The sequence below is a fragment of the Rhinoraja longicauda genome, chromosome 19, assembly GCF_053455715.1.
Source record: "Rhinoraja longicauda isolate Sanriku21f chromosome 19, sRhiLon1.1, whole genome shotgun sequence".
NCBI classification, from domain to species: domain Eukaryota; kingdom Metazoa; phylum Chordata; class Chondrichthyes; order Rajiformes; family Arhynchobatidae; genus Rhinoraja; species Rhinoraja longicauda.
In genome coordinates this window covers 28,471,587-28,483,532 of record NC_135971.1, presented here as the reverse complement: position 1 = coordinate 28,483,532, position 11,946 = coordinate 28,471,587, and the positions used below count along the sequence as shown (strand labels likewise).

At 49.7% G+C, this 11,946-nt stretch overlaps 1 protein-coding gene across 1 annotated transcript in view; it reads left to right on the top strand.

The window, feature by feature from the left end:
* The first annotated feature begins 6,974 nt into the window (after window positions 1–6,974).
* Window positions 6,975–11,946, top strand: part of LOC144603207 (RLA class II histocompatibility antigen, DP alpha-1 chain-like) — a 70,446-nt gene continuing 65,474 nt past the window's right edge. The window contains 1 exon segment of the mRNA XM_078416397.1: window positions 6,975–7,183. Within this exon segment, the coding sequence (XP_078272523.1) occupies window positions 7,120–7,183 (64 nt within the window). The 5' untranslated portion in view covers window positions 6,975–7,119.

Sequence of the window (11,946 nt, the reverse complement as noted above, 5' to 3'; positions counted from 1 at the left end):
TTCTCCTCCTTCCTACAGGAAGTCCTTTAATTTTGAGGTTATGACCTCTAGTCCTAGACTCTCCCATTAGTGGAAACATCCTCTCCACATCCACTCTGCCCAAGCCTTTCACTATTCTGTATGTTTCAATGAGGTCCCCCCTCATTCTTCTAAACTCCAGCGAGTACAGGCCCAGTGCCAACAAACACTCATCATAGATTAACCTACTCATTCCTGGAATCGTAAGCCTCCTCTGGATCCCCTCCAGAGCCAGCACATCCTTCCTTAGATATGGTGCCCAAAATTGCTCATAATATTCCAAATGTGGCCTGACCAGTGCCTTATAGAGCCTCAGCATTACATCCCTAGAAGATGTATTATGGGCGAGGAGGTCCTGAAAGTACTATCGTGTATGAAGGTAGACAAATCTCCAGGGCCTGATCAGATATATCCGAGGACATTGTGGGAAACTAGAGAGGAAATTGCAGGAGCCCTGGTTGAAATTCACAAGGCGTCTTTAAATAGGTGCTGGAATACTGAAGGATGGCAAATGTGCCTCTATTCAAGAAGGGCTGAAGGGAAGAGGCTGTGAACTATAGGCCAGTGAGCTTAACATCTGTAGTTGGAAAGTTATTAGAGAATATTCTGAGGGATAGGATATATAGTCATTTAGTTGGACAAGGACTCTTTAGGGATAGTATGGTTTTGCATGTGGAAGGTTGTGTCTCACAAGTCTGATTGAGTTTTTTGAAGACGTAACCAAAAAGGTTGATGAGGGCAGAGCTGTAGATGTTGCATATATGCAGTTCAACAAAGCAACCATTTTAAGCATGACATTTGAGTTAGGACATTGTACACTGGTCTTGAAAGTATAACCTCAAGCTTCCCCTCCCTAACACAACTCGGTGAGGGCTGGAGGCCCTGCAGCAGCCTGGGGCTCGCTTAGTTCGGGCGTCACTCCGAAAGACAGTGTACGGACCGGACTTTGGAAATGGCGCAACATTTAGCAACTTTCAACTAGGCAACATGTCAGACCCTCTGATGAGGTGGGCCCATGCTCTGGTTGACATCAGTGGTGATGATTGAAGCACACATTTATACATTTCAACGAGTCACACAGCAGTCCCATTGATCATCATCAAACACCCATTTACAAAAATCTTATGTTAATCCACTTTACTCTCCCCGCATTCCTGTAAATTTCCCCCTTAGTGTTTGATGTTTACCCTGGGAGAAAGGTTCTGACTGTTTGTTTTATGCATGCCTCTCATAATTTTATATACATCTATCAGGCCTCTCATCAGCACTCTGGAGAAAGCCATCCAAGTTTTTCCAACCTCTGCTTGTTGCTAATAACCCTGCACTCCAGGCAGCATTCTACTTGACAGAGAGTAACTCCTGATGTTATTGGAGACAGGCGTCAAGTGGTGCTGAAAGACCATCTGACGTTGGAAGACTCTCTTTGGCCTGCCTTACTTGGTTTCCCAGCACAGCAAGTGGTCCATCAGGGAATGTTGCCAATTTGCCCATTCCAGACTGCAGCACTATATGCTGAGGGACGCACTGAAGCTTGGTGCAGCCAACAGCAAGGCTCTTGGGGAGGATCACTGTCCAGAGCTTTGTTTATTGTATGCACCCACTGACTCCCACAGCTATCTAGATGACACATTTGCCCACCCTCCTTCCTGTAAAGACTCTATCCCCTACTCCCAATTCCTCTGTCTACACCGCATCTGCGCCCAAGATGAGGTGTTCCATACCAGGACATTGGAGATATCCTCATTCTTTAGGGAATGGGGGTTCCCCTCTTCCATCATAGATGAGGCCTTACTGGGGTCTTCACGGTATCCCACAGCTCCGTCCTTGCTCCCCCTCCCCACCGCTTATCACAGGGACAGAGTTTCCCTAGTCCTCACCTTCCACCCCATCAGCACATAATCCTCCAACATTTTCACCACCTCCAATGGGATCCCACCACTAGCCGCATCTTCCCATCACTGCTTTCTGCAGAGACCGTTTCCACCGCAGCTCATAGAAACATAGAAACATAGAAAATAGGTGCAGGAGTAAGCCATTCGGCCCTTCGAGCCTGCACCGCCATTCAATGTGATCATGGCTGATCATCCAGCTCAGTAGCCTGTACCTGCCTTCTCTCCATACCCCCTGATCCCTTTAGCAAAAAGGGCCACATCTAACTCCCTCTTAAATATAGCCAATGAACTGGCCTCAACTACCTTCTGTGGCAGAGAATTCCACAGACTCACCACTCTCTGTGTGAAGAAATGTTTTCTCATCTCGGTCCTAAAAGACTTCCCCCTTATCCTTAAGCTGTGACCCCTGGTTCTGGACTCCCCCAACATCGGGAACAATCTTCCCGCATCTAGCTCCCTGGTCAACTCATCCCTTCTCACCCAAACCACCCCCTCCCCAGGTACTTTCCTCTGCAACCGCAGGAGATGCCCCTTTACCTCCCCCCTCAACTCCATCCAAGGACCCAGACAGTCTTTTCAGGTGAGGCAGAGGTTCACTTGCACCTCCTCTATCCTCATCTACTGTACCCGCTGTTCCAGGTGTGGACTCCTATATATTGACGAGACCAAGCGCAGGCCCGGCGATCGTTTTGCTGGCACCTCTGATCAGTCTGCCTAAACCTACCTGATCTCCCAGTTGCTAAATACTTTAACTTCCCTCTCCCATTCCCACACTGATCTTTCTGTCCTGGGCCTCCTCCATTGTCAGGATTAGGCCCAGTGCAAATTGGAGGAACAGTACCTCATATTTCACTTGGGAAGCTTACAGCCCAGTGGTATGAACATTGACATCTCTAACTTCAAGCAACCCTTGCATCCCCTCTCTCTTCATCCCTTCCCCATCCCAGTTCTCCAAACAGTCTTACTGTCTCCACCTACATTTTATCTCTGTTTGCTTTGTTGTTACCTTCTCCCAGCTAACATAGAAACATCAAAAGTAGGTGCAGGAGTTGGCCAGTTGGCCCTTTGAGCCAGCACCGCCCTTCAATATAATCATGGCTGATCATCCACAACTGGTACCCATTTCCTACTTATTTCCCATATCCCTTGATTCCATTAGCCCTAAGAGCTATATCTAACTCTCTCTTCAATACATCAAATAACAATGATCTGTTCTTCATTTTCCTTGATCTCCATTCTCTTTCATATCATATCATACCATATATATACAGCCGGAAACAGGCCTTTTCGGCCCACCAAGTCCGTGCCGCCCAGCGATCCCCGTACATTAACACTATCCTACACCCACTAGGGACAATTTTTACATTTACCCAGCCAATTAACCTACATACCTGTACGTTTTTGGAGTGTGGGAGGAAACCGAAGATCTCGGAGAAAACCCACGCAGGTCACGGGGAGAACATACAAACTCCTTACAGTGCAGCACCCGTAGTCAGGATCGAACCTGAGTCTCCGGCGCTGCATTCGCTGTAAAGCAGCAACTCTACCGCTGCGCTACCGTGCTATGTTTGCACCTTACACTTATACCTATGTATCCCCACTCCCCTGACATCAGTCTGAAGTAGGGTCTCGACCCGAAACATCACCCATTCAGAGATGCTGCCTGTCCCATTGTGTTTCACCAGCATTTTGTGTCTATCTTTGGTTTTAACCAGCATCTACGGTTCCTTCCTACACATTTCTTTATTGTTTATTAGTTTGCTGTCACTGAGGTACAGTGAAAAGCTTTTTTATTGCGTGCTAACTAATCAAAGGGAAGACTATAAATGATTACAATCGACAAATACATGATAAAGGAAATAATGTTTAGTGCAAGATAAAGTCTGGTAAAGTCCACATGAAGATGGTTTGAAGGTCTCCGATGAGGTAGACAGCAGCAGATAGCAGGCGTATGTAGAATGTATTGACTTGATAGGACTGTAAATGTTTGTATTGTGTTTCCTGTTTACATGTTTATTAATTAGATTTGAAATAAAATAAATGTGTGTGAAGGCAGGCCAAACAACAATGTAATCACAAGGGGCTGCAGATGCTGATTTCCAAAAGAGACACAATGTGCTGGAGTAACTCAGTGGGTCAGGCAGCATTTCTGGAGAACATGGATAGGAGATGTTTTTTGGGACTGGACAATTCTTCAGGCTGATAGTAGGAGGGTGAAGACAACTGGAAGAGAGGTTGGGGCAGGACAAAGCTTGGCAATTGATAAAATATATAGGAAGGAAGGTCAGATGCTGGTTTACACTGAAGATAGACACAAAATGCTGGAGTGACTCAGCAGGTCTGGCTGCATCTCTGGAGAAAATGAATAGGTGACTCTAGGGTCGAGACCCTTCATCAGACTCGTTTGTCTGATGAAGTCTGATGAATTACTTTTCTCCAGAGATGCTGCCTGACCTGCTGAGTTACTCCAGCATTTTGTGTCTGTCTGATTGGTAGGTGAATACACGTGAAGGTTATTTTTTATTGTCAGATGGTTGGACAAAGGCAAGAGACAAGAAGACAAAAAGTGTGAGAAGAATATAAGGGTAGAAGAGGCATGAAATGTGAAGCCAGAGGAAAGAAAACAAGTGGTCCAACCTCAACAATATTACACTCACATTGACCCACTTTAGCCGGCAACTGGTGACGGCTCTTTGCTCCCCCGTCTCACTGGGTGATGGTGGGAATAGGGCGGAGTCATTGTTGCGCAAATCAGATTATTTTGTTCGAAATAAGGAATTGCAGATGCCTGTTTACCAAAGAAAGACACATAGGGCTGGATCAACGCAGCGGGTCAGGCTGCATCCTGCAGAATGTGGACATGTGATGTTTCGGGTCGGGATCCTTCTCCAGACTGATTGCGGGGGGGATGAGGGGATAATTATTTTGTTAAACCATTCTCTAACAGGGTTGAACCTCATCCTGGGACTTTCCCGTTTTCACTTCCTTGGTTCCATTTAAAGGTTCTCCCACCAACACAATGTATATTGCTGAGTGGCCAATAGTGCGCTTGCTTTGTGCAGCGATTTTAACCTTTAACCTGTAGACTGGGAGTAGCCAAAGACATGTCAGCTATTTCCCACACCTCTGTTCTCATCCCAACACCTACCCCTCCAGCCTCACGCTCTCTCTCACACACAAACACTCACGCTCTCAGTTACCCCCCTCCGCACACACACTCACACGCCCCCCCCCCCCCCCCCCCACACGCACAGGCAGACAACCTCCCGCCTTATCATATCATATCATATCATATATATACAGCCGGAAACAGGCCTTTTCGGCCCTCCAAGTCCGTGCCGCCCAGTGATCCCCGTACATTAACATTATCCTACACCCACTAGGGACAATTTTTACATTTACCCAGCCAATTAACCTACATACCTGTACGTTTTTGGATGGTTGAGGATAGTTCTCCTCGCCCATACCTTCCATTCCGCCAGTCTCCACCTACACACTTCATCCTTCACAATTTCCACCAGCTCCAGCAAGATTCCACCACAACTTCCCATTCCCACTGCCTGGGACCATTCACCATCACTCCCTGCTCCACCCTTCCATCCACCAACCACTCCCTGTTTTATAGCAGTTCCCAGACATAAGCCTACCCTTTCACCTCTTCCCTTCCAACCACTCAGATACCAGCAGCGATTGACCAGAGAGTGTTGTAGCACAGAAACAGGCCCTTCAGCCCACAGCGACCTGTTCTCCCTGATCCTGCATTAATCCCATTTGTATTCTCGCCATATTCTCATCAACTTTCCTCAGATTCAACCATTCAACTATAGACTAGGAGCAACTCGTAGTGGCTAGTTAACCCACATGTATTTAGGATGTGGGAGGAAAGAAGAGCAACCAGAGGAACCCATGCAGTCCCAGGGAGAACGTGCAAACTCTCCACACACATTTGTGGTGGGGATGGAACCGAGGTGGCCGGCTCTGGGCAGCATCTCTACTGGGTTGCACATCCCTGATCTCATTGACAGTTACCTCATTCTTCCAATGTAGTCAACTACATTCAATGTGGTCTATACTGCAGTGGACAAGCCAAACAGATTGGTAAATGGCTTGGCAGGGAACTTGTGTTTAGTTCGTAGGGGTGATTTTGAGCTCCGTGTTGCCTGTTGCCTGTTGTTTCCCCACTGCACCCTGACCTTTCGGTCTGTGCCTGCCTATACTGTTGCAACGAGGCCCAACACACGCATCAGTGCCTCATCTTCTGTCTAGGCAATGAGTCTTCTAGACTCAATATTGATTTCTCCGACTTTAGATACCCCTTTCTTTATTTCTGTCTGCTTCATAACTGTGATTGGCCCCGTGTTTCTCTCTCCATTAATACTGCCTGACATCAGGTAAGAAAAGGATACATGAGGCTGAGAACCGCGACCTCCAGGTTCAATAATCAGACGACACTGTACAACACTGACCACAATCTTACCTCTGCAGTGATAGTATTGATCTTGCACTCCGGAGGTTGTTCTGCACACTCTAGTTTACACTCTGGTAGTCTGGTTTACCTGGTATAACTGGTAATTGATTGTATATTTATTTGTTGTGTGTTGTGCCTGTAAAGCTGTAAAGAATGTCGTTGTTTTGATCCCGGTTCATTTGACAATTAACTATTCCTAGGTATCACAAAAAGCTGGAGTCTCAGCGGGTCAGGCAGCATCTCAGGAGAGAAGGAATGGGTGACGTTACGTGTCGAGACCCTTCTTCAGACTGATTAACCATTCCTAACTCTCCTGAAACTGTTTCTTTCTCCACAGACGCTGCCTGACCTGTTGAACAAACACGATGGGACTGGTTCTCGCCTTTCAACCCAGCGGCGGGAGGGGGAAGTGAATCTAAACGCGTAAATTATTCAGTTCAACTCCAGTCAACAAATATCTTCATCTCGACTGACAGAGGCGCCCCCTCTCGCCACAATCCTGCCTCAATGCGGCGACTTCAAGGCGGTGAAATTCAGACAAGTCTGTGTGTAGTTCACCTGGAAACTGCTGCCGCGGACCAATGTCAGTTGGTGATTGGCCCACTGGCCCTCAGTCGCATGTCACTTATGGACAGATCCATCAGAAAGTGAGTGAGATAGAAACTTGGCCCCAGAGAGAGAGCCGAACACATACACACTCAGCGGAGGAGCTGGTGCTGGCGAGGACACGGGAGATCGAACATGGGAGCTGTTTACTTGTCTGTGTTAGCGATGGCTGTAATCTGCGGAGCCCGGGCTGGAAAATGTAAGTAATTAAATTGTAACATTTAACAGAAATTGACGTCGGATCTCTTGGGATTAGTTGAGGTTATTATCAGGAGTGCACACGAATAATTCTGGTCTCACTTGGGTCTATTGTAACTGGACAAAGATACAAAATATTGGAGAAACTCAGTCTGCAGAAGACCCGGCCCGAAATGTCACCTGTTGATCTTCTCCAGTGATCCTGTCTGATTCGCTCCACTATTCCATCATTTTGTGTGTTTCTTTGGTGAACCAGCTTCTGCAGTTCCTTCATTCTCTGTTATAACTGGGGTCTGTCTTGGACTCAGGAACTTTATTTGTACAATGCCAAAGTAATCCTCACCTCGCTGATCCCCTCCCGGTGACAGTCCGGCTCACCCAACCCTCCCCTCCCGGTGACAATCCGGCTCACTCAACCCCCCCCCCCGGTGACAGTCCGGCTCACTCAACCCCCCCTCCCCTCCCGGAGACACAACCCTCCCGGAGACAGTCCGGCTCACTCACCCCCCCCCCCCCCTCCCGGAGACAGTCCGGCTCACTCAACCCTCCCTCCCGGAGACACAACCCTCTCGGTGACAGTCCGGCTCACTCAACCCCCTCCCCCCCCCCCCCTCCCGGTGACAGTCCGGCTCACTCACCCCCCCCCCCCCCTCCCGGAGACAGTCCGGCTCACTCAACCCTCCCTCCCGGAGACACAACCCTCTCGGTGACAGTCCGGCTCACTCAACCCTCCCGGTGACAGTCCGGCTCACTCACCCCCCTCCCCTCCCCTCCCGGTGACAGTCCGGCTCACTCACCCCCCTCCCCTCCCCTCCCGGAGACAGTCCGGCTCACTCACCCTCCCCTCCCGGAGACAGTCCGGCTCACTCACCCCCCCCCTCCCGGAGACAGTCCGGCTCACCCAACCCTCCCCTCCCCTCCCGGTGACAGTCCGGCTCACTCAACCCTCCCCTCCCCTCCCGGAGACAGTCCGGCTCACTCAACCCTCCCCTCCCCTCCCGGTGACAGTCCGGCTCACTCAACCCTCCCGGTGACAGTCCGGCTCACTCAACCCCCCCCCCCCCCTCCCGGAGACACAACCCTCCCGGAGACAGTCCGGCTCACTCAACCCTCCCGGTGACAGTCCGGCTCACTCACCCTCCCCTCCCCTCCCGGTGACAGTCCGGCTCACTCACTCAACCCTCCCGGTGACAGTCCGGCTCACTCAACCCTCTCCACCCGGAGACAGTCCGGCTCACTCACCCTCCCCTCCCCTCCCGGTGACAGTCCGGCTCACTCACTCAACCCTCCCGGTGTCTCTGGAATCCCGAACTCGCCACCTTTATATGGAAGAGTTGCTGGTCTGAGTTTGCACAGTACCTGATTGATCCAGGGCATCTGAGACGTTACCTGTTCCGAGTGAAAGAACCCAGTCTGATGGGAGTGGGAGCGGGGAGAAAGACGGGAGGTGACGGGGAGGCAGCGAGTGTCGGTGAAGAGCTGTTCCGCCCTGGGGAGGGGGGGGGGGTGAAGAGGAGACTGGTCTCGGACGCGTGTGTTTGAGTGTGTGTGTGTGTATGTGAGTGAGTGAGTGTGTATGTTTGTTGGGGCGATGTCGGGGTGGGGCATTACATCGGCTGCCAGAAACTGTCTGACCGGAGTTTAAAGGTTGCAATGGATGCGAGGAGGATGTTTTTGGAGCCGGAGAGTCGTTGGCATCTCCCCCCGTCCCGCTCTTACATCTGCAAGTTATTGGGGGGAATCCCGGGCTTTACCTTCATGTGGAAAGGCAGGGTTGAATGGGAATAGTCATCATAGGTTTGTTCATGGGAAATCCTGCCTCACAATTTCCTATGTGCCCCACTGTTGTGCTCTTGCTCCCCCTCTCCCCCCCCCCCCCCCCCCCCCCACATATACAAATACAGAGTTCCCCTGGTCCACACCTTTCATGCCACTGGCCTGAAACCACCCACCATTTCCACTGCCTTCAACATGATCCAATGGCCAGCCACTTATTCCTATCGCCACCCATTTCCGCTTTCTGCCGAGACCGCTCCCTCGGCAACTCCTTGGTTCACTCATCCCTTCCCACACAATCCCCAGGATAAGTAATTATCCCCATTATCTGCAGGATAAGTATCACTTGGCCCAGACCTCCACTCCCGACTACATCCAGGGACCCCAGCAGCCCTTCTAGTTGAGACAGAGGCTGACATGCACCTCTTCAAACCGTGTAGGAAAATAACTGCAGATGCTGGTACAAATGAAGGTATCACAAAATGCTGGAGTAACATAGAAACATAGAAAATAGGTGCAGGAGTAGGCCATTCGGCCCTTCGAGCCTGCACCGCCATTCAATATGATCATGGCTGATCATCCAGCTCAGTAGCCTGTACCTGCCTTCTCTCCATACCCCCTGATCCCTTTAGCAAAAAGGGCCACATCTAACTCCCTCTTAAATATAGCCAATGAACTGGCCTCAACTACCTTCTGTGGCAGAGAATTCCACAGACTCACCACTCTCTGTGTGAACAAATGTTTTCTCATCTCGGTCCTAAAAGACTTCCCCCTTATCCTTAAGCTGTGACCCCTGGTTCTGGACTCCCCCAACATCGGGAACAATCTTCCCGCATCTAGCCTCTCCAACCCCTTAAGAATTATATATGTTTCTATAAGATCCCCCCTCAGTCTTCTAAATTCCAGCGAGTACAAGCCCAGTCTATCTAGTCTTTCCTCATATGTAAGTCCCGCCATCCCAGGGATCAATCTGGTGAACCTTCTCTGTACTCCCTCTAAGGCAAGAACGTCTTTCCTCAGGTTAGGAGACCAAAACTGCACACAATACTCCAGGTGCGGTCTCACCAAGGCCCTGTACAACTGCAGCAGAACCTCCCTGCTCCTAAACTCAAATCCTCTTGCTATGAATGCCAACATACCATTCGCTTTCTTCACTGCCTGCTGCACCTGCATGCTTGCTTTCAATGACTGGTGCACCATGACACCCAGGTCACGTTGCATCTCCCCTTCTCCCAATCGGTCACCATTCAGGTAATAGCAGGTCAGCAGGTCAGGCAGCATCTCTGGAAAGAAGGAATTATGTCCTTTTGTGTCACATCAGTCTGAAGAAGGGTCTCGACCCGAAACGTCATCCATTCTTTCTCTCCAGAGATGCTGCCTGACCTGCTGAGTTACTCCAGCATTTTGTGATACCTCTTCAAACCGCGTCTTTTACAATCAGTGCTAATTGATCAGTGCTATTACAATCCGCTAAGTGCAGCATAGACCAGGCAACCATTTTGCTGAACACTTGCACTCAGTCTGCTGGATCTCCCGGTTGCTAACCATTTTGACTCCACTTCCCATTTCCACACTGACCTTTCTGTCCTGGGCCTCCTCCGTTGCCGGGTGAAGTCACATACACATTAGAAGAACAGTACCTAATATTCTGCTTGGGTAGTTTACAACTCAACGGTATGAACATTGAATTCTCCAGTTTCATATCCCTCTAAATCTTGCAATCTAACCCCACCATTTTGCCTGACCCCCCTACACCCTCACACCACCCCAGTCACGGTGGCGCAGCGGGAGAGTTGCTGCCCGGGTTCGATCCCGACTCCGGGTGCTGTCTGTACGGAGTTTGTCCGTTCTCCCCGTGACCTGCGTGGGTTTTCTCCGAGATCTCCGGTTTCCTCCCACACCCCAAAGACGTACAGGTTAATTGGATTGTGTTTGTATAATTGTAAATTGTCGGTATAATTGTAAATTGTCCCTAGTGTGAAGGGTAGTGTTAATGTGCGAAGGGCCTGTTTCCGCTGTATCTCTAAACCCTGCCTCACACGACATACTTGCTCAGAAAAGCAGGGACTTTTGGCATGTCCACAATGACTCACCGATTCTATAGATGCAGTGTTGGGATTCATCGCAGCTCGGTATGGCAATGTTGGCACAAGATTGCAGACAGTTGTGAACACAGCCCACCCTTCCAAAACCCACCTCCACCCCCAATCAACACCGTTTACAATTCATGCTGTCACGGGAAAGCAGCCAACAGAATCAAGAAACACTCATTCCCAGTTGTTCCCTCTTCTCCCCTCTCCCATCAGATAGAATATATCCTCTTTAGTCTTTGGTGAATCTGTGGAATTCATTGCCACAGCAGCTGTGGAGGCTGTCAATGGATACTTTTAGGGTGGAGATTGAGATGCTGTCACGGGATTTGTTGCCTCCCTGGTGCAAGGGTGAAGGATGTCTCTGAGCGGCTGCAGGCCATGCTGCAGGGGGTGGGCGAACAGCCAGTTGTTGTGGTGCATGTAGGTACCAACGACATTGGTAAAAAACGGGATGAGGTCGTACAAAGCAAATTAGGGAGTTCGGAGATAAATTAAAAAGTAGGACCTCAAAGGTAATAATCTCTGGATTACCACCAGAGCCACGTGCTGGTAAGAGTAGAAATGACAGGATATTTTGGATGAATACGTGGCCTGAGAGATGGTGCAAGGGGGAGGAATTGATATTTCTGGGTCATTGGAACGGGTTCTGGGAGAGGTGGGACCAGTGTAACCAGACGGTGTGCATCTGGGTTGGACTGCATCGCGTGTCCTCAGGGGAGTGCTTGCTCGTGCTGTTGGGAAGAGTTTAAACTAACATGGGATGGGGATGGGAACTAATGCCGGGAGACAGAGGGCCATAAAATGAGGGCAGAAGCAAAAGGTACAAGGTAGAAAAGTAAAAGTGGAAGCAGAGAGATCAATGGCGACAATCAAAAAGGCCCACATTACAGCATAA